The sequence below is a fragment of the Neophocaena asiaeorientalis genome, unplaced genomic scaffold (assembly GCF_003031525.2).
Source record: "Neophocaena asiaeorientalis asiaeorientalis breed wild unplaced genomic scaffold, Neophocaena_asiaeorientalis_V1.1 scaffold100, whole genome shotgun sequence".
NCBI lineage: Eukaryota > Metazoa > Chordata > Mammalia > Artiodactyla > Phocoenidae > Neophocaena > Neophocaena asiaeorientalis.
In genome coordinates this window covers 8,915,967-8,943,836 of record NW_020173955.1, presented here as the reverse complement: position 1 = coordinate 8,943,836, position 27,870 = coordinate 8,915,967, and the positions used below count along the sequence as shown (strand labels likewise).

Below are 27,870 nucleotides of genomic sequence, written 5' to 3'. Positions count from 1 at the left end.
TGTCAAGCATTTCCCTGTATTTCCTATAAATGGTAGTTAGATCCATAGGCTTGATTAGATTCACATTCAGCTTTTTTTCCCTTAATACTAGTATTATTGATAAATCATATACCATACAATTCACGCATTTTAAAGTGTACAGTTCATTCACTTTGTAGTGTATACAGATGTCAACTTATAATGCTGTACACTTGAAACTTATATAATAAAAATAAATAAAGTGCATAATTTGATTTTTTTTACCATATTTACAGAGTTGTGCAATCATTAACACTGTCTAATTTCAGAACACTTTCACCACCCATACTCATTAGCACTAATCTACTTTCATTCTCTCTGGATTTTTGTATTCTGGACATTTCATATAAATGGAATCACATGAGGTCCTTTGTGACTGGCTTCTTTCATGTAGCATAATATTGGGTGGGCCAAAATGTTCGTTCGGATTTTTCCGTAAGATGGCTCTAGTAGCACTTAGTTGTCTTTAACTTCATTCGAAGCAATTTTGTTAGATTGTATGTGACAGCTGTCATATCAGCGTGCATTTTAAAAGACATCAAAATTGGTGAACTTTTGTGTAGCCATTTTAATATTGAAGATGAAAGGAAACAACATTTTTGGCACATTATGCTTTATTATTTCAAGAAAGGTAAAAACGGGACCGAAATGCAAAAAAAGATTTGTGCAGTGTATGGAGAAGGTGCTGTGACTGATCAAATGTGTCAAAAGTCGTTTGCGAAGTTTCATGCTGGAGGTTTCTCACTGGATGATGCTGCACGGTCGGGTAGACCAGTTGAAGTCGATAGCGATCAAATTGAGACATTAATTGAGAACAATCAACGTTATACCACGCGGGAGATAGCTGACATACTCAAAATATCCAAATCAAGTGTTGAAAATCATTTGCACCAGCTTGGTTTTGTGAATCGCTTTGATGTTTGGGTTCCACATAAGCGAAGCAAAAAAAGCCTTCTAGACCATATTTCCGCATGTGAGTCTCTACCTAAACGTAATGAACACGTTCTGTTTTTTAAAACAAATTGTGACAGGTGATGAAAAGTGGATACTGTACAATAATGTGGAATGGAAGAGATCTTGGGGCAAGCGAAATGAACCACCACCAACGACACCAAAGGCCAGTCTTCATCCAAAGAAGGTGATATTGTGTATATGGTGGGATTGGAAGGGAGTCCTCTACTAATGAGCTCCTTCTGGAAAAGCAAACAATTAATTCCAACAAATACTGCTCCCGATTAGACCAGCTGAAAGCAGCACTCAACGAAAAGCATCCAGAATTAGTCAACAGAAAAAGGCATGTTTCTTTGATGACCAGGCAAAAACTGTTACAGTTTGGCTGGGAAGTTCTGATTCGTCCACCGTATTCACCAGACGTTGCACCTTCGGATTTCTATTTACTTAGATCTTTACAAAATTCTCTTAATGGAAAAAATTTCAAGTCCCTGGAAAACTGTAAAAGACACCTGGAGCAGTTCTTTGCTCAAAATGATAAAAAGTTTTAGGAAGATGGAATCATGAAGTCTCCTGAAAAATGGCAGAAGGTAGTGGAACAAAAGGATGAATACGTTGTTCAATAAAGTTCTTGGTGAAAATGAAGAATGTGTCTTTTATTTTTACTTAAAAACCGAAGGCACTTTTTGGCCAGCCCAATATTTGAAGGTTCATCTATGTCATAAGAAGGATCAGTATTTCATTCCTTTTTATTGTGTGGATCCTACCACACTTCATTTATCTGTTCATCAGTTGTTGGATAGTTGGGTTGTTTCCTCCTTTTGGCTATTATGAATAATGCTGCTATGAACATTTGTGTGCAAAGTTTTAAGTAAACATATGTTTAATTTCTCTTAGGTATATACCTAGGAGTAGAATTGCTGGGTCATATAGTAACTTAGTATATAACATTTTGAGGCACCGCCAAAATACATTTCAAAGTGGGTGCACTATTTTTCTTTTAATTTATTTTTATTTATTTATTTTTGGCTGTGTTGGGTCTTCGTTTCTGCGCAAGGGCTTTCTCTAGTTGCGGCGAGCAGGAACCACTCTTCTTCGCGGTGCGCAGGCCTCTCACTGTCGCGGCCTCTCTTGTGGAGCACAGGCTCCAGACGCGCAGGCTCAGTAGTTGTGGCTCACGGGCCCAGTTGCCCCGCGGCATGTGGGATCTTCCCGGACCAGGGCTCGAACCCATGTCCCCTGCATTGGAAGGCGGATTCTTAACCACTGCACCACCAGGGAAGCCCGGGTGCACTATTTTTCATTCCCCCAGCAAGGAATGAACATTCCAATTTCTCCACATACTTGCCAATACCTATTATTGTCTGTCACTTCATTATAGCCATCCTAGTAGATATGAAGTGATATCTTATTAAGGTTTTGGTTTTCATTTCCCCAGTAGGTAACGATACTGAGCATCTTTTCATGTATTTACTGGCCATTCGTATAACTTCTTTGTAGAAATGTCTATTTAGATATCAGTATTTTGCCCATTTTTAACAGGGTTATTTGTCTTTTTATTATTGAGTTATAAGGGTTTCTAAAATTTTATTCTGAATATAAGTCCCTTATCAGATATATAATTTGCAGATATTTTCTCCTAAGTTCAATTTTTTAGTCAAGAGTACCTGATATGTACTTCATGTTTCACTTTATCAAAAGAAACATAATCAGTGGCATACCAGATGGTAGGGGCAGTGGGAGTAGTACTTGACAGGTGCAAGCAATAGGGCTTCTATTATCTGTAGGAGTTTTTTAAAGAATAAGAAAACCAACTAAAAGCCAGTCTGCTTTTTATTACTCTCCTGAGCCAGCAATTCTAAACAGTGTCAGGGATAGAATTCCTCTTTCTCAGGAATTCCAGTCCACCCCATGGTGTGCCACTGCCCCAAATGTCTGGTTCTCCTACTCTTAGTAATACTCAGCTCCATTGTGGGTTCTGGTACTATCAGCCTCATCTTTCCATTGAAAGCTTCCCATCCATGTATTATCTAATGGTTGTAGCATCCATTTACAACTGTGGGCTGAATTGATTATTTTATTAGGGATTGAAAATGATAATTTTCTAATTCTATTATTTATTCTTCATATTAGCTAGAATTCTTCTATAAATAAGAGTTTTCTCTCATGAACCACTTGGTTTCTCTGAAATACAATTCACACATAAAGTAGTCCTTTAAATATTAGGGGCTAATAATATTTGTTGTCTATAACTTGCAGATATTTCCCCTAGTTTGTCATTTGTCTTTTGAGTTTGATATGATGTTTTTCATCATGCAAAGCCTTTTATTTTTATGTGGTCAAGTTTATCAGTCTTTACCACTTCAAGATTTTGAGACCGATTAAGGAAAGTGTTCCCTGTCCTCTGGTTAAAAGGAAATCACTTGTGATTTCTTCTAATCTGCTATGGCTTCATCTTTACATTTAGATCTCTAAATCATTTGAAATTTATCCCAGTATCTATTATGAGGAACAGATTCAATTTTATCCTTTCTCCATACGGCTATCAAGGTGTTCCAAACACCATTTTCCTTTTCCCTTTTATATAGACTATTTTTTAGAACAGGTTTAAGTTCACAGCAGAATTGAGCAGAAAATACAGAGTTCCTGTATACCCACTCTCCCAACCACCTTCAAATCCCCACCTGGCACCAGAGTGGTATATTTGTTATAATAGATGAAGCTACATTGACACATCATTATCACCCAAAGTCCACAGTTTACATTAGGGTTCATTCTTGGTGTTGCACATTCTATGCGTTTTGACAAGTGTATAATGACATGTATCCACCATTATAGTATCATGTAGAATGGTTTCACTATTCACTGCCCTAAAAACCCTTTGTGTTCTGGCTGTTTGTCCCTCCCTCCCCTCTGTCCTGGAAACCATTAATCTTTTTACTGTCTCCATAGTTCTGCCTTTTCCAGAATATCATTTAGTTGGAATTATACAGCTTGTAGCCTTTTCAGATTGTCTTCCTTCACTTAGTAATATCCATTTAAAGTTCCTCCATGTCTCTTCATGGCTTGATAGCTCATTTCTTTTTAGCACTGAATAATACTCCATTGTCTGGATGTACCAGTTTTTTTAATCCATTCACCTACTGAAGAACATCTTGGTTGCTTCCAAGTTTTGGCAATTATGATTAAAGCTGCTGTAAGCATCTATGTGCAGGTTTTTGTGTGGACGTAAGTTTTCAACTCCTTTGGATAAATACCAAGGAACATTATTGCTGGATCTTATGGTAAGAACATGTTTAGTTTTGTTAGAAACTGCCATAATGGCTTCCAAAGTAGCTGTACTATCTTGCATTCCCACCAGCAATGAATGAGAATTCCTGTTGCTGCACATCCTTGCCAGCATTTGGTAACATACACCATTTATTTTTAGTATAAATTTTTCCCCCATTGATTTGAGACCTGTCTTTATTACCTACTACATTTAAATATTGGGTCTCTTTCTAGATTTTCTATTTTGCCATTGGTTTGTCAGTCACTTTGTGCACCAGTACCACACTGTTTTAATCATGAAGCCTTTATAAATTGTCTTAATATCTAGGAGAGCTACCCTTCCCACTTTGCTTTTCTTTTTCAGACTTTTCCTGGCCATTACTGCTGTTTTATTCTTCCATAAGAACTTTAAAATCAAGGTGTCTAACTCCAGATTAAAGAACAGACACTAAATGCTCTTTTTTATTGGAATCAAGTTGAATTTATAAGCAAAGCTAGGAGAATTAACATCTTTATGATTGAGTTTTCAAATCCAAGAACATGGAATGTGTTTCCATTTTTTTAAGTCTACTTTTCTATCTTACAAATATGGGGTGTTTTTTGGTTGTTGTACTCATTTGCATATAGTGCACAGTTCTTGTTAAATTTATGCCTTGATATTTTTATTGTTGTTTATAAATAGAGTTCTTTCTTCCAGTATAGTTTTCAACTGGATATTGTATATATTAAGGTTATTGATTCTGTGTTTAATTTTATATACTGCAACTTTCCTAAATTATCTTATTTGTACGTTATTTTCTTTTGAATTTTTTAGACATATAATTATCATCATCTGCAAAAAGAAATAGTTTTACCTCTTCCGTTCCAGCTGCTGTGCCTTTAATTTTTTTAGACCTTGTCTGATTGCATTAGGTAATATGTTCAGTACAATGTTAAATGGTAGTGGTGATAGTCTTGTTCCTGACTTTATTGGGAATAACATTAAGTAAGAATCTGACTTTCGAGTTCACAGACACACACACAAACACACCATGAATAAGGTACTGTTCCAGCACATTCTGTTTTCAAAAAAAGGTTAATGGCACACAACGTCTGAAGAGCCAGTCTGTGTATAATTGGTCTTGAATGAATCTGGGTTTCTCAATGAGAGTCAAGAACTGCAGGGAAATATAAAAGTCTAAGAGATAACTCTAAAACATCCATTAATTCCTACTTTATTGAGTGTTAGTTGAGTACTTTTTTAATCACAAGTGAGTGTTAGATTTTTTTTGTGAAATGCCTTTTTCGCATCTGTGAAAATAACATAATTTTTCTCATGTATTAATATGATGTATTATTTGATTCCTTAATAATTAACCACCCTGCATTTGGTCATAATGTACTGTTTTTTAAATATGTTGTTGGATTCTCTTTGCTAGTATTTTATTTAAGATTTTTGTATCTGTATTCATAAGGGAGACTAGTCAGTCATGTTCTTTATGTTAATTGCTTTTCTTTTACATAATGAAAGTTAGGTCCTAGTATACGAGAGAAAACCATCAAATAGTCCATTAAGACCAGTAAATCCTTAGATTCTAATGTGATTACTTTATACTCTAAACCAGAAATATCCCTGGCACTGTGGAATGCTGGTCTACAGCTCCATCCTACAGTCAGTCCTCACTTTTATATTTGTCCTTCTGACTCTTGGGTTATAAACTTACATTTCTGAATGCACAGCATCCTTGAGTGCCTTAAATCGATAGACCACAGCCTTTCTCTCTCCATGGATGTGAGCCAGGGGCTTCGCCATCTTGTGCATACATTTCTAGATGAAACTCTGTTTAACCCAAAGTTATGCCTTCCCCAGCAAGAATATTACATTTGAAGCTTCTCATTAATACTTTTACAGTATCTTCTCCCTCCTCTTATACAAGACCTCTGTATCCCAAGATTTACAATTCTATAGTTGTGGCATTAATTTTATCTTATGGAGACATTCTGATCCATTTAAAATATTTCATTAATTTACTTAAATCATAATTAAGTAGATTTTGGTAGCAATGGTAGGGTAAGAAGAAAGGGCTCAAACATGCGAAGAAAAGCCAAAACTCAATATTTTAGTGTAGACCCCGTGTGTATTTTAAATCGTCTTCTAATTTACTTGTCCTATTAGATGTGCTTAATGAAAGTTAGACTAAATGCATGCTTTTAATAAAACTCTCTAGCAGTGCTGTCATCAAAACTGGAATTTTCCCCCTATTTGTCTCTTACAGAGGACATAAAGATAAGATATTTGTGGTAAAGTGTAACCCACACCATGTTGACAGACTGGTCACGGTTGGGATCAAGCACATCAAATTCTGGCAACAAGCAGGTACCATTGTTAGAGTTTATCCTTTATGTGGTTGAAAGTTTTACTCCAGCTGGGAAAAAAACAACCAACACCACTACCTAACCTGTCTCTGCAATCTGAAATTAAAGTATGCCTAAAAGACGTTTGCTCCCAAGCAATGTTTGAGCTGTGAAGCTTAGAACACTGTATATGATGCCATGCATATTCATCAATATCTAGAAAGCTTTGGGGAATGTTCTGCTGTGAAAATAATTATTTTTATATTCAGTCATCAGTTCTGAAAGCAGTGATTATGTTGGACTACTGAGCAGGAAATAATCACTTTAGTTGGATGAATACAATTTTCAATATTTTGAGGGTTCTTTTATTTATAACTGCATTTAACACATGAATTAAATATGACACACAGTAAGTGGTCAAAATAAATACTTGTGGTTTATAATGCTGATAATAAGGATGAGTAAATAAGCAGGACAAGACATGGAAGGATATCTTGTTTTTCTCACTAATAGGTCAGACCTTTCATTGGGACTGTTTCTGAATTCTTATTATCAACTTTGGTACAAAGCCCAATCTTTTACTGGGCAAAAAGCTACTGTTCCAATGCCTTCTGCTTTTGAAGAAAGGGTCATGCACCCACCATGTCTGGAGAGCCAGCCTGCCTACAGTTGTCTGGAATGAGTCTGAGTTTCTCAGTGCTAATAAGAAAGTATAGGGAAATGTGAACATTTAAGGAACAAATCTGATGTACTTCTCCTACACAGTGATTCGTTTTTCTCACCCCAAAGTCACTGTGATAAAAATCGAGGCAAAACATACATAAAACATATTTACATTTTACATTACAGCCACTGCTGTTTTCACTTGCTTTGGTCAGCATTCAGAAAGACTTGCCTGGCTCCCCAGGGCACTCAGTCACCCCTTCCTCTGGCTGGCACAGAACTTGCGCTGAACCTTGGTTAGAGATGTATATCACATTCTCTCCCCAGCCAGACCTTAAGTTCCTGAAGGCAGGAACTCTTCCTTTTCACCTTTGTACCCCAGTGTCAACCACTGTGCCCGCCACAAAGTAGGGATTCAACAAGCGCCGAATTAATGCGTGAAGGAGAAAACCTTTTATAATGTTTTTGTTATGATGTTTTCTGCCATTTTAATACAGCTTTATGTAGACACATAATGTAGACACACTGGGTTTTTCACTGAAGATAATCATTCTAAATGTCCATAGAAGGTGTCAGTTTTTCAAAAAGTAATAAATACTCTTGGTCCACTCCAGGTGGGGGCTTCACCTCTAAAAGAGGAATTTTTGGAAGTGTTGGAAAGTTAGAAACAATGATGTGCGTTTCTTATGGGCGAATGGAAGATCTGGTGTTCTCAGGAGCAGCTACTGGAGATATTTTTATTTGGAAGGAGATTCTCCTACTAAAGACAGTGAAAGCTCATGACGGGCCCGTGTTTGCTATGTATGCATTGGATAAGGTATAGTCTACTTTCCTCATTAGCTTTCTAAAAGTTTAAGTTAGGCTTAGGAAGGTCCACACCAAGAGGATGCCTGTGTGTAAAAACAGTACCCTCTGAATTAGGAAATAGTTATCATGAATGGAGGGGAGCACAAATGGTCTTTAAATTTCTCTTTTGTTTATAATTATTTCTTTATGTGCAACTTCTCTCTTCTGTTTTCACACTTTTTCTTCCTGGCTGTCACTCCTAAGGACTCCTTAAGAAGTGTTGGGATAAATGCAGACACGCAGTAGCAAGAGAGTCCTGAGAAATATTTCAACACAGTCTTCCACCTCGGTGGTACAATGAGCAGAAACCTGGAAGTGCCTGGTGTTTGCATTATTGTCCCTCCCGTCAGTACGACCTGAAGTTATGTTGATAACCAGCTTGTTCCTGTGTAGACAGGCTCAGTTTTAACAAGCGTGTCAGAGTGAAGTCTTTTCACTGGCTGTGTTAGTTCTCCAGAGAAACCGAACCAGTAGGATGTAGATATAGATAGAGATATACACATACATATACATATACATATACAAAAAGGAGATTTATTATAAGGAGTTGTCTCATGGACTTACGGAGGCTGAGAAGTCCCACTTAAGCCATCTGCAAGCTGGAGACCCAGAAAAACCGATGGTATAATTCAGTTCAAGCCCAAAGGCCTGAGAACCAGGGGAGCCAATGGTGTAAATCCCAGTCTGAGGGTGGGAAAAGATAAGATGTCCCAGCTCAATCAGTGAGACAGGAAAAAGGAGGGTGATTTTGTCCTTCCTCTACCTTTTGTTCTATTCAAGCTCTCAATGAATTTGATGATGTCCGTCTACATTGGGGAAGGCAGTTTACTGAATCTAGCAATTCAAATACTGATCTTATCGAGAAACACCCTCACCGACACACACAGGAATCATATTTAATCTGGGCACCCTGTGGCCAGTCAGTTGACACATAAAATTAACCATCACACCAGCTGTACTTCTCCTCAAGCTCATCTTTGTCCTGATCTGTCCCCTGCCTTGCAGTGTTCTTTTAAATAAAGATCACACTTGGGAATTCCCCAGTAGTCCAGCAGTTAGGACTCCCTGCTTCCACTGCAGGGGGCACGGATTCGATCCCTGGTTGGGGAACTAAGATCCTGCATGCCTCGAGGCATGGCAAAAAAAATAAATAGATCACACTTACCTTCAGTGCCCTTAAAACAGTTTCTTCAATCAATTTGCCAGAAAATATCAATTTTTTGTTCACTGCTAGTTTGCTGATGGTACCAGTTTATGTGTGCTCTCTGACCTCCAAACAGTCTAAGCCACCTAATACACCTTATTAAGGTAAGCCTCATTTTGCATTTACCTGTTCCCAGGTAAATATGCTGATCCCGCTATGGAAGTAGGTTCTTGTTAGATGTGCAACTACAATGGTTGTTTTAGTGGTTAAGTTGTTTTTCACTAGCAAATTTGTTTTTGATTAAACTTCAAGTTTTAGAAAAGATTAAAGCAGAATGCAAAGTTTTTTGTAGACTCAGAAGTTGATGTGATATAACTTGTTTAAACTCTTTTATTGCTTGGTAACTTAAGCTGAAAAATCATGGGAAATGGCAGGGATATCACATTATACTGCATTTAAATTTAATTTGGAGAGTGAATGTCCCCAGGTTCACAATCTATAATAAGGATAAATAAGGATATTTAATATAATAAACTTCCAAAATATTATTTCCTTGTGAACTTCATTGAAATGAAGTACATTAGAAGTTTCTGAGGAAACAGAATGACTTACTCAGTATTTTTCTTTAAAAAAAAAAACAAACAACTTTTTAAAGAACAGTTTGTATATGTAAGTTGCCAAAAAGGAAAACTAATAAAGCCAAGAAATCATAAGCTTAGAACAAGAGTAGAAATCATCATCTAGCAAAAAATACCCAATATGTTAAACTTCTTACTTTCCAGGTTTTGTAAAAATTAATCTGGATTTTAGTTATTGTGGAAATTGTTGTGTATTGAACAAAATAGCAGGATAGTTTTGTTATGTGAAATACCTAAGTTACTCTTAATAATAAATAATGATGTTTTTCCTGGACGTAAATATTTTAAAATATTTAACAGTCATTTTTAATTGTGATGTTAATTCCAATTCATTCAGCAGGAATATATGAGATACCAGAAACTCTGCCAGGCTTTGAGATTGGTCCTTTTCTGTAAGAATCCACATTCCAGTCAGGGGACTGGGCACAGAAATGACCATCCATGATTCAGGGTGCCAAATTCCAACCAATGGTCTGAAGAAAGTGAAATGGACACACAATGAGAAAGTGTTTAATCCTGCTAGAGAAATAGGGGAGAGAAGCTTCCAGAAAATATTATATTAATATTATGTTATCATTCAGATTTTTCAGCCTCCTATACTTAGGAAGAAAACACAAACAAAGCTTCTTTACCCAAGGGGAAATCCTTTTGAGGCTGGGTGGGTACCTTGTCATTTTGATGTGTACATAATTCTGATGTGTGCCTTCACAGGGTTTTGTAACAGGTGGAAAGGATGGAATTGTGGAACTCTGGGATGATATGTTTGAAAGATGCTTGAAGACTTATGCCATTAAAAGAGCAGCATTGTCAACCAGCTCAAAAGGTGCCACTCCTGAGTATGCAGTAGAAATCTTTCTGTTCCTAGAGATGGAAAAGATAGTACTAAGTTCTTGGAAAACCATTACCAAATCAACTGTCTTTTTTTCTTCCACATTCAGAGCCCTTGGCTCCTGGTAGAAATATCAAGGATAATTGCCTAGTACCTAGTACTTTGGAACTATAAAAAGAGAATTTATATAATCATTACAATTGTTTTATTTTTTATTATACTAAATATAACATTTGCAGTATTAAATGCAATTTTTCCTCCTCAGGCTTGCTTTTGGAAGATAACCCTTCAATTTGTGCCATCACTTTGGGACATGGACATATCCTGGTGGGAACGAAAAATGGAGAGATCTTGGAAATTGATAAGAATGGCCCAATGACACTGCTCATTCAGGTACTGTGTTTGCACACATCCTAAACCACAATTCACACCAGAGCTGGAACCAGGATGAGGCAATGGGGGGCACTTAGGGCACAAAATTTAGGGAGACACTCACTTTCAGGGTCAGGCAAATGCTGTATTAATCATTATTGCTGTATAGCAAATTGTCACAAACTTAGCAGCTTAAAAGAAAAACATTCCTTATCTTATGGTTTCTGCAGGTCAGGAGTCTGAACACAGTTTAACTGGGTCCTCCGTTTAAGGTTTTGTAAGGCTGCAATAAGGGCCAGGGCCGTGGTCTCATCGGAGGCTTAACTGTGGAAGGATCTGCTCCAAGGTCACTCGAGTTGTTGGCAGAGTTCAGTTCGTTGGGGATGCAGGACTGAGGGCTTCCGTTTCTTGCTGGCTATTGGCCAGAGGCCACTCTCAGCTCTCAGAGGCTGCCTATAGTTCCTCGTCACATGGGGTTCCCCAACATGGCTGCTTGCTTCCTCAAAGAGAGCAAGGGAAAGAGGAAAAACGGGTACTACTGTGCCTTTAAGTAACTTTAAATAACATAATCATATCATCACATACGTGTGATCATGAACATCCATCCCCTTTGCCATATCTTATTGGTTGGTAACAAGCCACAGGCTATACCGCACTCAAAGGGAGGTGGTTACACAAGAGTGTGAAAACCAGGAGCATCATGAGGGTCACCTGTCCAGCACATCTGACCTGATGCATACCTGCCGCCTTGCTGTATTAGGACTAGTCCCCAAAATCCCACTGAAAGGGGCCCTCTGATTTGCTACACCTGAGAGCAGTTCTGCACACACATCACGGATCAGGTTTTTTAAGTGCATGTGCTCAGGCCCCACCCTGGATATCCTGAATAAGAATCTGTGTTTTAAAAAAAGTTCTGTGTTAGAAGCAAACCTCAGAAGCTCTGTAGCTGATTGCTACAGGCAGCCCAGATTGAGAACTGTGCTGAGATGCGTCCTTGAGGGGAGATTTCTTTATTCTGCAGCTGCACTTGCCTTCGTTTTCCTTGACATGACTTTTTATTTAATTTTATTGAAAGTTCAGTGTTTCTTTCTTTTTAATCCTCAAATTTTTGAGACTTTAAATTGTTTGCCACATGCTATATTGCTAAGTATGTTGTAAGATTTATACTACAATATGATTTAAATAGCACCGTAAGATTTAAACTCTACATTTTCAAATTTTAAAAAGTAAATAATAGCTGAGCTAATTTTGTTTAAATATGTTTTAAACTTGACAATAAAGGCTTTTCACTTTTTCATTCTCTTCAACTCTATTCTTTACTATATTTGTTTCTGTTGTTCTAATAAGGCAAATAACCACAGGTGCCATTTATTGAGCACCTACTATGTGTCAGGCAATACTCTTGTACAAAATTCCTCTCTCATCTCCACGACAGCTTTGCTTAGTTATAATTGTTTTATAGATGAGGGGCTCAAAACCCAGTAAACTGCCCACAACCACATGCTAAGAACTGCAGGGCTGGGATTCACACCAAGCTTTGTCGGGTACCAGAGCCTTTTCTTTGTCACTCCACCAGACTGTTCTCCACACGCCTCAGCATGGAGACTGCATGAAAACAGTGCAGAAGGCATGACCCCCTAAGCACTGGGCAGGCAGGTGGTGGAGCTGGGAGGACCATCTTCTCTCCTTACACGTGTGCTATTCTTTTCCTTTATCTCAGCATCTCTCTTTCCTCTTCCAGTCTGTCAACCATTTGCCATCTCCTCCTAGGTAGAACTCAGTAGTTCAGTTCAATCAGGGTTTGTTGGGCTCCTGCCAAGACCAGCCCTGTGCTCTGTGTGGTGGAATAGGGCTTACTGTAGGGGCTGACAGTCCTGTCCTGAGAGGTGGACACGGAGGGAAAGTTAAGGAATAGTAGAGGCAGCGTCAAGACCATCAGCTATCCTGCTGTGGGGAGATTTCAGAACCATTTTTCTAGTTTCTGTAGCATGGCAATTCAATGTTACTTGGAATAGATTGTTTTTTTTTTTTTTTTTAAGAGAATAGGTTGGGGGGAGGAGAGAAGAGACAGGAGGTGAGTTCTGAAAATCCCCATTGTATACACTTTGCATATAATCAACTGTCAATTATGCAGCTGGTTATTATTAGTTTTAGGGTGGTCAGGAGGAAAGTAAAGTCCCAAGCTCATTTCCTTGTGCCACTCAAGAGACTTCCAGCCTGCCCCACTCACTGTCCGTTCCTATAGGATCCAGGAATTAAAGTACATAATCATATTAGATTAAAGAAATACCATTTTAAATCAATATATGATGCAGTGGTTTGAAAGGGTCTGAGAGCCCCACAACCCTGTCCTCTGTGTGCAAAAGGACTCAGTCTGTAAAAGAGCCCCAAGCAGATCCAGTCTGGTGGACAAGGGAGGGCTCACGCCTGACCCATCCTCTGACCGTGGCCTTGGGGGTGGGAGGCTTCTAAAGGGAAGGAAACTAGAAAACTGGGGATGTCGGGTGCTCCAAATCTAATAAATTCAAAACCAATATCTACGCCCTTCTCAGATATTTGAATGTCAGCTGCATTGGGAACTTTGTATCTTCTGCCAAATTACTGTTTTGCTCAAACAGCTTCCCAGTTAAACCGGAATCTTCCAGTTTCTCTTTGGAGAGCCACCTGTTCCCCAAAGCGTTCCAACTACAAACACCTTTCAGATGCCTGTGTGTGGTCTTCCTTTTTGCTTTACTAAGCAAAGCCTTTTTATAATTAGCCACTAAAAGCAGAAATTCAGTAAACAATCTGGTCTGTTTTATTGTTCCGTATCTAATCATTCGTTACACTGCTTTACTGAGTGATAAGTTAGAAAAATCAGATTCATTTTCTCCCTGATTGTTCATTCATTAAACACTGTTTCATCTCAGTTATTATTCTAAGCCAGTTAAGTGTGTTTGTGGTAAGACGTCAGCATGTGGAATTTGTCCAATGCCTATCAAGCCCCTTTCGGTTTTCTGTGCTCCATGGATAGAACAATTTGTGAATAAATGCTGACCCTGAGCTATACCCAGGACGCTTAAAATGAAAATTTAGCTCTCTCTAATCTGCTCTGCCAAATCTGTGCATTCAAAGAACTGAAATAGAATTAATTAACAAGAATATTGCTGTCCAGTACCTCTGACAGAGATAAGCGGTACCTCCATTTTTTAGAATATGGTTTTATGGAAGAAAGTGGTTTGTGTCATTGTGACCAAGCTGTTTTATGAAAAGTTACATATATACTGTGTTTATTCAATGTCAAACAGGATAAAACGAGAGCAGTTCCTTATTTACTTGGATGTTTCTAAATAGAAAGATGTTCGGCATCATATAAACAAAATTTAGGAGCAATGTGAGTCCCTACTTTGCTTTCCAAATGAATGCTTTAGCATCACGCAGGCCCAGATTTAGATTCAAGTTCAAGCGAAAAATTTATCCAGTACAATCACTTTGGCTCCAGGAAACTCAAACTGTGTTTGTTCATATTTGAACCTGTTTGGGACACTCGCAGGAAGGGCTAGCCGAGAAGCATGAACTGGTTTTTGTTGCCCCGTTTCCTCCCCTACAGGGGCACATGGAAGGAGAAGTATGGGGGCTGGCGGCTCACCCTCGCCTGCCTGTCTGCGCAACAGTGAGCGACGATAAAACACTGCGGATCTGGGAACTATCCTCCCAGCACCGTATGCTGGCAGTACGGAAACTCAAAAAAGGTACGTGACGTCCCCGTACACATCTGTAAAAGTATTTACACCCGAAAGTATTGGATTCGTTCGTCTGTTCGTCCAGCTAATATTTACCGAGCGCACCTATTACATGCCCCCAGATTTGCTGGGTGATGGGGATTTAGTGTTTGTTGCTACACATATAGCTAATCACCTGGAGAATCGTTCCAGAAGCCTGGCCTGATCTATCAGTGCCCAGCTCTATTCTTTATTTCCTTGCACTGCACAGACATTTGCCACCTGGGGGCAATATGTCCTTCCTCTTCTCATCTAGAACTGTGGGAGCCAGTTGAAACTCATCAGCTTGTAAGGAATGCTGCTTATTTTTATGCCTAACAGTCTCCAGAACTGATTTTATGACTGAAAAATGAAAGTCAGTTTAAAAATAATAGTTAATATCAAGAAACGAATAAATATGTATTGCACACCCATATGCACTAGAGCTAAGAGGTATACCAAGAAGTGCAAATTCAGGAAACATTTATTGAGCAGCTTCTGTATATCAGGCGCTGGGGATCCCAGGGTGAACAGTCCTGTCACTAGTGTCAGAGACGGACAAAATTTGAACAGATTCCCAGCAACGGCTGGTCCATTCCAATTGGGTAACTTGAGGAGCGTCTCAGAACGGGACTATTTGTAAAGGGGTGGGCAGGGTATAGGAAATGACCAGGGCTGGTGCAGCACAATGCAGCTAGTAACAGCCGGGTACCATTGCCGGCCCTGGGCCTGAAGGGACAAGAGGAGGGGCAGTTGCTGGAACCTTGAAAGTGAGAGCTGTGTGAGACGACAGCCTGGCAGGGGCTGTGATCGTCAGCCCGGAGGTTCAGCCAGCATGCAGTGACCCCACAGGGAGGCAGCCAAGGGAGCACATGCCTCAGCCTCCCTGTGCTTTATCCTTCCTTCCCTGTTACCCTCCCTCCAGTCTCCTGCTGCCCCTTGACCAAATGAATCAGAAGCCAGGGGGTGAGGGGCCCACTGATCGAGTCCAGGAAGGCTAGCTCCCAGCACAGAGCAGGGCAGAGAGGGGGTGAGGACAAACAAAAGATCTCTGGCACAAGCAAGGTATCGTGGAGGCTCAGGGTAAGGCCCAGAGCCAGAGACAACTCCATCAGGGAGGAAACCTAAGAGCTGAGGCTCAAAGGATTTGTGAAAGTTAAGACAGGAAGGGGTGAGATTGGGGCCTGGCCCCAGAGTAGTTGTGCTAGGTACTTTTATAAATAGACATGGGGAAAGTATTCTAGGGGGATAAAATGGAAAGAGGTGTCAAGACAATAGTGACAATAATGACAGCGGCTAATATTGCTGAGCCAGTAACCGTGCTAGCACTTCGCCTTTGGTCTTCACGGGAACCCAATGAGTAAGGCCTTTTTTATTTCCACTTACAAATTATGAAGCTGAGGCACAGAGAACTTAAGTCATTTGCCCAAAGTTGCACAGATAGTAAGTGATGGAACTGAATTCATACTCAAGCAGCGTGGCTTCAGAGAGCACACCTGTGGCCACTGCATGATGAGGCCTCCCTCCACCATATTGCCTCTCTTCACACTGGACTTCTGGGTCTCAGTAGGTAGTGGAGCCAGGATTCAAACCCAAGTCTGACTCCAAAGCCCATGCTCTTACCCACTACAGGACTGAATAATTTGGCCACTAATTTGTATTGGGGAAATAACAGACCAAGTCCTCGCTGTGAGTGACTTGAATATCAGCCAATGGACTTTATTCACTAGGTTAAAAATTAGTTCAAAAGAACAACTAACACATCTGAGTTAGGATGGCCACTCAACCCAGTTAACAGCTGGTGTCCTGGTGTAATTATTAATAGCTCTCCCTTTTACTGTCCAGTGTCATCATTCGTACAATAAATTTTTTTTTTGCGGTACGCGGGCCTCTCACTTCCGTGGCATCTCCCATTGCAGAGCACAGGCTCTGGACGCGCGGGCTCAGCGGCCATGGCTCACGGGCCCAGCCGCTCCGCGGCATGTGGGATCTTCCTGGACCGGCGCACGAACCCGTGTCCCCTGCATTGGCAGGTGGACTCTCAACCACTGCGCCACCAGGGAAGCCCATGTACAATAAATTTTTATGCTTAACCTAATCGTGCTGTCCCTCCTCAAGGGCTGGTCTTTCTGTTCTTTCAGCACTAGCACCGTGCCTGATACATAGTAGGTAAATAACTGCAAAGTGAATGGATGAAGAAAGGAAGGAAGGTATTTTATACTTGACATGAGCCAATTTAAAGTTATTGGTGTGAATGTGGCTTTTCAGCCTGCTCTGAACAGTGGATGAGGGGTGGGTGTGGAAGCACAGTTTGGAATGCCTTAGCACAAGGCAGCACGACTGTCCCATCCTAGGGCTGTGCTCACCAAAGTCTTGACAGTAAGAACAGGGCCAGGGAGGGGCCTGTCCTTAAATAGGATTCTTATTAAATATACCCCCCACCGAGTCCATACTCTTCGTGTGGAAATGTCTCCCTGTGACCCTACAAAGCAGTAGATAGCATCGATCATGTAGCACCCTCAGCCCAGTTTTGCAGACACCCTTGGAGAGAATGTCCATATTCCATTCTTCTCATGAGAGAAGAGACAGGAACAAAATCTTCCACCTCTAGAATTATGGATTATAATCCATGGATCAGAGAATTAGAGTGACTAAAAGTAGAACAACAAGGTGCTCTAAAGTAAGTTCTGTGTGTAAAGCATGATATGAAAAAAATTAGTTTCCAGAAATTTTATTACAGAACTCCCATTCTTAAGTATCACATCTTGGGAGTAGAAATACTGGTTATATTAATCCTTTATTCCTTTTCCCCCTTCACTCTACTTGTGTTTTGAAAGCTCCAGGTATTCAGATACGAAGAAATGAATGGATAAACCTCAAAGAAATTGAAAACTTACTTTTAATATTATAATCATTGTCCTTGGGTTTGGAGGGAAGAGATATTTTAAATTATGAAGTTTTAGTTCTTCTCACCAGGAGTGTTAAAGACACAGTCACGTGTCCATAGACACATGCACACTTCCCCATCTCTTCATTTGCTTTGTTTGGTAGCAAAGTCTCGGATCATAACAGTGCTCTTTGTGGATTCTTTTGTAGGTGGAAGATGCTGTGCTTTCTCCCCTGATGGGAAAGCCTTAGCAGTTGGGTTGAATGATGGGAGTTTCCTGGTTGTAAATGCTGACACTGTTGAAGACATGGTCTCCTTCCATCACAGAAAAGAAATGATCTCTGACATTAAATTTTCAAAAGGTGAAGATGACAGCAAAACTTTTTAAAACGTGTTGGGACAAAAAGTTACAAGAGTGGACCCTTTTAAAATATTTCCTTGACCTTTAACCCATTTAAAAATACTAAGTCCCTGGAAGTAAATTCCCACATAAAATGTTTTGGTGTTAACCACTCATTTTTTCTTTATAGATACAGGAAAATACCTTGCTGTGGCATCCCATGATAACTTTGTGGATATTTACAACGTCCTTACAAGCAAAAGGGTTGGCATCTGTAAAGGTGCTTCTAGTTACATTACACACATTGACTGGGACTCTAGAGGTAAAGTATGTTGTGGCTTTTAAAATATAATTTCAGTTTTTAAAAATCATGTCCATTCATATACTGTTTCCAGAGCAAATGGCAGTTGAGTTTTAAAGAAAAACAGAGGGGGAAACTCACAACAGAACTGGTTGTGATTTTAGAACCCAGAGGCAGCTGCTGTTAACATTTTGAATATTTTTCCATATTATTATTATTTTTTATTATTACTACCACTACTACTACTATTATTATTACCACTACTATAATTATTATTATTTTAATTATTTTAAATTTTAATTATAATAGAATTTTTATAAAATTATTATAATTATTTTAATTATTTTTGGCTGTGTTGGGTCTTTGTTGTTGCGCGTGGGCTTTCTCTAGTTGCGGCGAGCGGGAGCTACTCTTCATTGAGGTGCATGGGCTTCTCATTGTGGTGGCTTCTCTTTGTTGCAGAGCACGGGCTCTAGGTGCGCAGGCTTCCGTAGTTGTAGCATGTGGGCTCAGTACTTGTGGCTCGTGGCCTCTAGAGCGCAGGCTCAGTAGTTGCGGCACACGGGCTTAGTTGCTCCGCGGCACGTGGGATCCTTCCGGACTGGGGCTCAAACCCGTGTCTCCTGCATTGGCAGGCAGATTCTTAACCACTACGCCACCAGGGAAGTCCCTATAATTATTAACTCAAGCCATTGAGTTTTAAGACTGCTGAAGATATATGCTGCCTTCTATTGCCATAGCTATTACTATAGCAAGCCACCACTTCACCTCTGAGTATGGCATGCTGTGTCCTTGCATTGTATCTCCTCCTTACTGCATTCCCTTTTCTCCATCTCCCAGAGAACTGCCCAAGAGGTTTCAGGTAATTTTCACCCTCCATTGGAGGTAGGAAGCTACATTCAGCTCACCTAGAGTTTCTCTGATTTCTCTCAAAACTCCCAACCTACCCCCTACCTCCTCCAAGTCATGCCCACAGATGCCATGGGGATTTGTCTGTTTATTTATGTAACAAACCTAGCTCTTGCCATGTGCAGTCTTAAGCCAGAAAATGTGGAGGATCCAGAAGGGAGTGAGACGTGGTTCCTACTCTCTGCAAAGTTTATAACTTAGTGCGAGAGACATGCTTGTACCTGAACAATATAAGAGCACAGACTGGGTAAAGCAAGGGAGTAAGAAATGGTGGGTCACAGGGGAAGTGGTGAGCAGGGGCTCAGAGTGGGCCAAGCCAGCATTAAGTACCCAGGGTGCAGCATCCGTTCTCTAGGGTGGGTCACTTTTAAAACCCATCCCGGGGATTTGGCTGATGTTGGAGTCCGGGGCAGATTTGCTTTGGAACAGGCAGGGTCCCAGCTTTCAGAGAAGTTTTAGTCTATTGTGGTAGTAAGTGGTGTCTCTGAGGAAAGAGCTCCCAGGGGAATCCATGGAGACTTCATAGGAGTGACCTTTGAGATGGATCTTGAAAGGTGAGTAGAAGTTCACTAGATGGCGACATCTGAGACGAGCGTCCCAGGCTCTGAAGGATCAGGGTGTGCCACTATGTGGAGGTGGGAAGAAGAACCGGGGATTAAGAAACAGTAATGCTGAGTGGCTGAGGGCGGGAAGGGCAGGGAATGCAGAAAGGTCAAGACAGCAAATAAAGGAACCTCAAGCTAGGAAGTTTAACCCCGAACTTTATCCTGTAGGCATTAGGTAACTCTGAGGGATTAGAGTGAGGCATTCCCTACCATCCTGGGGAGGGTGAGTGAGGCTGGAGTTAGAAAGCAACTAAAATAAACCAGGAGAAAGAGATGATGAGGGCCTTGACCAAAAAGGGGTTATTTCAGAGATGCCAGAATATTTTATTTCACGTATTTCTTGAAGTAGTGGCCGGAGACTGATCCTTCTGCCTGGCAGGGATTTACTTGTAGCTGTACTTGCTGCACCAGAATTTGGACTTAAGTGTTACAACCCGCAGGCGTTTTACACAGTGCAATAGATGGGAAGAAGGCATGCATGTCATTTATTGTGAGAGGTGCAAGTCCCAAGAAGGGCCAAGGGAAATCAGATAAGTTCCTCTCACTTTCACGTCAGGACCATCCAGATACAGCGCTGAGGGCTTAGGCTGGCATGTATGATCAAGCAGGACACTGGCCTGGGAGACATCTAGGAACCAGTGAGGTCCAGGGGGTGAATGGAAACAGCTGCTTCTCACCCACCTTCTTTGATATTCTATGCTTTATCGTTCTTTTAAAAAGCAAGGACTTTAAAAAAAAAAAAAAAGCAAGGATTTCACCCTATTTGTTCTCTGGCTAACATCCCTAGAAATGCCCCTTTGTGAGAAAGCTTTAGAACAGTGAGGGTCATCTTTATGCATATGTAGAATAGAGTGTAGTGAGTTTTATTTAGAACCCAACACACACACACACAACACCTGACATAATATGTGAATCCCACCACTATGTTGACCATCAGGGGGTTAAAACCAATTATTATTTATGCTTTATGGAGTGAAGGACCAAGAGAAATTGGGGCATAGGAAGAATATGTTTTGATTGGGAAGATTTCTTTAAAATTATTTTTAATTGTGGTAAAGTACACCTCGCATAAAATTTACTCTTAACCATTTTGAGTATAGAGTTCAGTGGCATTAAATACATCCACATTATTGTGCAACCACCATCCCCATCCATCTCTAGAACTCTTTTCATCTTATAAAATTGGAACCCTATACCCATTAAATAGTAATTTCCCCTTCTCCATCCCCCAGACCCTGACAAGCACCATTCCACTTCATGGCTCTATGAATTTGACTATTCTAGGTACTTTATATAAGTAGAATCATACAGTATCTGTCTTTTTGTAACTGGCTTATTTCATTTATCATAATGTCCTGAAGGTTCATCCATGTTGTAACATGTCAGAATTACTTTCCTTTTTAAGGCTGAATACTATTCCATTGTGTGTACATACCACATTTTTTTTTGTCACTTATCCGTTCTTCTGCCTTTGTTATTCTGCTATTGATCCCATCTAGAATATTTTTAATTTCATTTTTTGTGTTGTTCATTGTTGTTTGTTTCATCTTTAGTTCTTCTAGGTCCTTTTTAAATGTATCTTGCATTTTGTCTGTTCTATTTCCAAGATTTTGGATCATCTTTACTATCATTATTCTGAATTCTTTTTCAGGTAGACTGCCTATTTCCACATTTTGTTTATCCATTCATCCATCGGTGGTTACTTGTGTTGCCTACAACTTTTGGCTATTGTGAATAGTGCTGCTATGAACAGGGTGTACAGTTCTTTTGAGTATATGCCCAGAAATGAAATTTCTGGAAAAAATGATAATTCCACTTTTAATTTTTTGAGGAACCACCATACTGTCTTCCACAGCAGCTGCACCATTTTACATTCCCACCAGCAGTGCACAAGGGTTTCAACTTCTCTGCATCCTCACCAACACTTGTTATTTTCTGCTTTGTTTCGTTTTTGATAGTAGGTATCCTAAATGGCGATGAGACGGGACATTGCACTTGTATTTACATTTGGGGAAGGTTTTTTTTTTTATTCTTCAAATGTGTTGTAGGCCCTCTGTCAGATGTAGAGATATAAAGAGGAATTAACTCCGGATGGTAAGAATAAGCCCTTGGTGGGGATCGGTGGGCTGCCACCATAGAGGGACCTGGGCGGAGGTCGGTTTTAAGGTCCTCGGTGTGGATCCATCACTTTGCAGGGAGAGAGGCAAACCTCACTATTTCCATAATTCTGCCCAAAGCCAGAGTCTGTGGTCCAACTAGCACATAGGGCGATAGGAAAGACAGAGTAAGGAGGCCAGGGTCTTTAAAAAGCCACTTTTCCTCTCATCCTAAGTGGCCCCTTCAGTTAGTTAAGAGGATCAGACCAAATGGTTTCTGTGGCCTGAGAGGAGAACAGAATATTTTTGATTTTTAGGGAGGAGTTATGCCATCTGGAGAATAAGAGCAAGTGTACCCGTGAATCTTCCCTGGTTTAACTCCAATTTTGTTGCCATGAGACGTGTGTTATATTGATATTCTTCTGCTTCTGATCTCCCAGTTCCTAAAATGCCTACCCTCCAGCATGTGCCAGGCTGCCTCAAGATCAGCCTAGCTTTTCACAGCAGGGCCTCGAGGGCCTACAGAGGGAAGGGAGCAGAACTTAGATGCAGGGATCTGTTTCATTCCTTTGATCTTGTCAAAAATAGTGAACACATTTGCCAGAGCCAGCTGGCTCGTCAGGGGTGGGGAATGGCACAGCCGCCAGCCTCCGCAGCCTTCCGTGTCCATGGCAACCTCAGGTCCCAGGAAGACTGAAAAGCTCATCGGGCTTCTGCAGGAACAGCAGCTACCCCTGAATAAAAGCTCCTGCACAGAATGCCTGAGAAAGAAAAAATATAAATGGAAAGAGAGGAAACATGGAAGGGTATTTTCTCGCTGCTGTTAGTTCATTTCCAGAAATATTAGGACTGTAAGATCTTTCACCAACTAACAGTTTGAGCCATGATAGGACATCTCGTTCCCATTTTCACTGCAAATGCCCTGATGTGTTTGGTTTATTTAGTACCAATTTTGGAATTGTTCTAACCTGTAAATTCTATAGCAACTGGGGTGACATGTATGAATCACTCTGGATTATAAAGCTCTAGGCACCTGCAATATGTGTGATTTACTGTACCTGCTTAGTGATGGGGACAGCTATCTCAATTCTCTTATTCTGTGTGAATAGACATTTCTAGTTAATAAAAATGTGAGGGTTCTAAAAGAATAGGGTTACTGTTATTCAGGGGCAAATTATACTTTTTGCTCTTTGCTTCTGCTCCTGTCTTCAGAATATTTCCGTGGTTATATATTACAGAGCAGCAGGCAGTGGAAAAAAAGGAGTGGTGACCTAAATCGTTCCTCTGTGCTTCAAAAAAAAAAAAAGAAAAATACAGTTTAATAACAGTAGTAAAGAAAATTTGGGGGGGGGAAACACACCCATAATTCTACCTTCCTAACACAAGAATAATTGATTTTTTAAAAATTTCTTCATATCCTTGATTTCAGAAACCCACTCAAGCCAGCTTAAATTTAAAAATAAGAATAAAGAATGACTTTATTGGAAAGATAGGGATATTTCGTAGAATCCAAGAGCAGGAAGCCACATCTCCCAAGAACTGGCTTTAGGAATGAATCAGAAAATGCCTAGAACCCAGCCAGGGAGCTCCCCTCTCCTCCTCTCCTGCTCTGAGGCAGCCCATCTCAGTGTCCACTGCTCTCCTGGGTCTGGTGCCCGCTTGTGGCCCCTCTCTCTGCACAGGCCGGCTTTCCCTAATTCATTTGCACAAGACCCACTTTCTGTTGCCCCCAAATGCCACCCCCAGTCCCAAAGGCTACATCTCCTCCCAGCAAGGCACCCACTGATTCAGTCTAAGATTCCAGTTTCCCAGGAGAGAGAATTTGACTGTCTAGCCCAGTCTCCAGCCTGGTCGCTCCTGGGTCAACGTCCACCTCCAGAGTGCAGACAAGACCGCAGGGGCCCAGCCCACGGTGGAGGGCAGTTCTCAGGGAAGGGTGTGGGCTTGGTAGGTACCCATAGGTGTCTGTGGAGCTGCAAAGCATTTCTGGTGCTTGCAGAAGTGGTTTTGTAAACATTCCTGCAGTCAGAAAACACTGAGCTATTTTTATAGTTTTGGGGTTGTTTTTAAAGTAAAGTATGATCTTTGAAACTGTGGTGTAAAGTGAGTTGTTAGGATTATCCGAGAGCTACAATCCTTTGAGTTCTCTTAGTATCGATATCATGGCCAAAAATATCTAAAATTATCTATATTCAAAGAATGTTTTCATTGAATCTTTTAATCCTTTTCCCACTTCCTTTGTTATTTGCAGTCACTCTTGAGAATTCTAAAAGTATACTTTGCAGATATATCTGGTTCATTGGAAAAATATTGATTACTCATTTTCATATAATGCTAAATAGCCAAAGCTGATTTAACTCCCTTTTTTCTTTTCTGATTTGTGTATGTTGAGCCATAAAGTCCGGAAGACGGGCCCATTTCAGAGAAAACGTTTTCGAATTTACTTGCTCCTCACAGCCAAGGCAAACCCCCTAATCACTATTTTATAACTCAGCAAACTGGAAATGATCCAGGTTTCATTTAGGAAATGAGAGAACCTTGTTTTTAATTAGTCATTTAGAAACAGACCTGCAACTCCTGAAGTTTAGCCAAACTAGATTTCAGACCTAGGTGGTACCCACTTAAACTTTAAAGAACATGATGTAACACGGAGTTCTTATTTTGCTATTATTTTTACCACGAAGGACATTTCAAGGCTACTAGATATAAATAGTTATGCAAGAAAGAGAAAGAGTAGGAAACGTTAGTGTGCATATGTACACTGAATTATTTGCAGATGAAATGTTAGGATATCTGACGTTTTCTTCAAAGTAATCTGGGGTGAGGGAATGAGGAGGTTCCTGCAGCAGGGCCAGCCATGTGCTAATAACCATCGAGGCTGGACATTGGCCCCATAGGGCTTCTTTATACTATTACTTCCATGTATGTTTGAGATTTCCCATCGTTTAAAACATGCTGAAAAAATACTAGAAAGTAGATCTTTAGAGTCATTTAAATTTTCAAGCCATAAAGGATCATTGATATGATAGGAGGAGAATTAAGAAATCTAATCTTTTTCAACATTAATCAAAATGAGTCCAAGATTTAAAATTTACATCAGACCGAAAGACTATTTTTGCTCAACATTTTGTTTTGGGGAAAGTCTCGGATTTCTTTATAAATTTTCAAGTAAAAAAGGAAGGGGGAAATGGAATAAGCATTTACAGTTTGTTTTATGTGTCCTTGTCTTCCTGTTTCTAAATGTTAAAGGGCAAATTTAGAATTTATATCCTAGTAAGCACAAACGCTTACGAGGTTCTTGCTTCCAGTGCCATAATTCTTGCCAAAGCAGTTTGCTTTTACTACATTTCTGTGCTAGGAGGCAACAGGGGAAAAGAGCAAAAAAAAAAATTTTTGTCAGGCTTTGGAAAAATAGCTATTTTCAATGCAACAGAGGAAAACACAGCAAGCTTGATTCTTCTAGTTTTGAAGGATGTTCAAGGTCAGATTTTATGAGGTTCATATTTTTAAAAATCATAGCTTTGGAGTTTGTACCTTGCCATGTAATTGTCTTTACATGCACTTCTGGATCATTCAACATATATTTACTCAGTTTATGAGACGTTGATTAAAATGAATCAGAATAGTTGCAATCATGCTCATCACTTTATAACAAAAAGATAAATGCAGAGTTTAATTGTCTTCCTACTTTATTCTATCATAACAGGGAAATTACTGCAAGTTAATTCAGGTGCCAAAGAACAACTCTTTTTTGAAGCTCCAAGAGGCAAACGGCATATAATAAGACCTTCAGAGGTAACAGTCAGACACAAAGCTTTTTAAAAAGTATTTCATGAAAATTTAGTATGTGCCTTTTAACAAAACCTATCAATTATTATTCACTATATCAGTTATAGTTTGTGTATCTTTAAGCTTGACCATTTCTTAAATCTGCCTGCTTAGCCTGGTTTCCTACTTTCTGAGGACATATGGATTTACTATACCACAAACGTAGCAATGCATAGTTAGCATTCTGCTTAATTTTTCTCTGCCAGAAGACAATGACTGAGCTAACAATTTGGATGCTACATATTACTTTCCCATTCTACATGTCCTGTCATTTTATGCAAAGCTTTTTATGAACGTAAAGTTTTGAAACGTGCTTTCTCAATGGTTACTGTTTGTAATAGTAAAAATACCTTCTACAACAAGAGAAATTATTTTTCAAAACAAAACATTCCACAACCTGACCATCCTAATGTAGCAAACTGTTCCCTTTTTCTATATTTTCCTCGTGCTCTTAGCTACATACACCATTTTTTAATTGCTGAAGTCAAAGCCTAGATAAAATTTTTGAATCCATGAACTAACACCTTCCTAAAAGCTCTTCCTAAAGGCTCGCTGCTTTTGTCTTTCAGCCTGCACAGTGCTTCCATGTAGTGAACCCTGATGGCCAAAGAGTCATTGCCTGATTAGCACTAAGGACATCCTTTTAGTCCCAGGAGACAATCGCTCTCATTTTTTCGCTATGTAACCTTCGATGAAAGAAAAGGAAATATTGCTTCCTTAGAGGAAAAAGGGTCAAGGGTATGCCACTGAGGGACAGGCGTCTTCCTCTCTCTAGCTTCAGTTAGCCAGTAATATAAACAATCCCGGTATTCTAATGTACTCCCAGAGACATCTGGACTCATGTCCATTCATAATATTTTCATTGTTTCTAAAGGAAATATATGTGCAGTACATAAGAAACCCAAGTTGTTATGGGTGATGGCATTGTATTAATGGAAACTGTTAATGGATCGATTGATCTCACTCTCCAACTCCAGTTTATTTATCTTTGATCAGTCTTCATTTTAACTTATTTTATATGGGGAAACTTTAATAGCCTTGAGTAAGGGATATTTTAAGTTATGTCATTCCTTCACTGAACATCTGTGGAATGTGCCGGGCACTTCATATACCTATAATCCAATCCTCACAGCAGCCTCGCCTGATAACGTATCAGTCTCATTTTACAGACAGGGAAATTAAGGCTCCAAGAAAGTAAAAGGACCTTGGAGCTGTGATCCTAGCCTAGAGGGGTCTGTGTGTGACTTCACAGCCTAGACAACGCAGCATCATTTTACATCACTTCACCTGTTCTAGTGCCCCAAATAAGTGTTCTACTGATAAAATAAGATGCAATCGGACATTGAGGATGAGGCCAACTTGGGACAGATGAGCAATTATTATGTTAAAAAAAAAACCTACCAAAGGGAAATTTATGTTAAGTCTTCCTGAAGTGCCAGGCTCTGGCTCTGAAGAGTTAATTTGTCCCTCTGCAGTGTACAGTTATTGTTCCAGAGGCTGATCTCTGGTGCTGTTGGTTGGGGAGTCCCTCCAGCTAATGTCTCCTCAGCCTGGCCACCCTGGTTATTGGCATTACTAAGAGCTCCAAAGAGGTAGCTCGTCATTTTACTTACCAGTATTGTCAGGCTCTTCAATTAAGTATGAAGGATTTTGAAAATCTCCTTTTCAAAGAAGATTTTTTTTTTTTTTAAGAAACAGTCATGGTGAAACTAACACAAAGTCTACCCAGCAAATTGTTCACTATGCCAAATATTAAAATGTCCAATTTATATTCATCTGATGCAGCATGGTGCAGATAAGCTGGCTCTATACTAGCAGCCCAAGTCTCTGGAGCTCGACTTTCCCTCTGCTTGCCAAGCAGGCTGGGATTTAAGTGACTAACCTCTCTGTGGGCTCCAGTCACCTCCTCTGCAAAATGATGATGATAATGACGTACCTGCCTGGGGCAAGGTGCTGTGGAAGACACCCCTGGAGGACTCTTCTGCCATCTAAAGTCCAGGGTTTTTAACAAGTTTATTTACCCCTTTTGGGTTTTGTCAGTTACAGGGATCATTCTTTTTTTTTTTTTTCAATTTATTTTATTGAAGTATAATTGATTC

The 27,870-nt window shown here is 39.9% G+C and overlaps 1 protein-coding gene across 2 annotated transcripts in view; it reads left to right on the top strand.

Annotated features, from left to right (window-relative positions):
- The window catches only part of EML6 (EMAP like 6), a 297,088-nt gene that overhangs the window by 208,484 nt on the left and 60,734 nt on the right, over positions 1 to 27,870 (top strand). For both annotated transcript variants that reach the window (XM_024752945.1, XM_024752946.1), the window contains exons 17-24: positions 6,495 to 6,595; positions 7,851 to 8,053; positions 10,576 to 10,687; positions 10,959 to 11,086; positions 14,655 to 14,796; positions 17,902 to 18,054; positions 18,223 to 18,354; positions 25,650 to 25,738. In XM_024752945.1, coding sequence (XP_024608713.1) covers positions 6,495 to 6,595; positions 7,851 to 8,053; positions 10,576 to 10,687; positions 10,959 to 11,086; positions 14,655 to 14,796; positions 17,902 to 18,054; positions 18,223 to 18,354; positions 25,650 to 25,738 — 1,060 coding nt within the window. The remainder of the gene's footprint in view (positions 1 to 6,494; positions 6,596 to 7,850; positions 8,054 to 10,575; positions 10,688 to 10,958; positions 11,087 to 14,654; positions 14,797 to 17,901; positions 18,055 to 18,222; positions 18,355 to 25,649; positions 25,739 to 27,870) is intronic.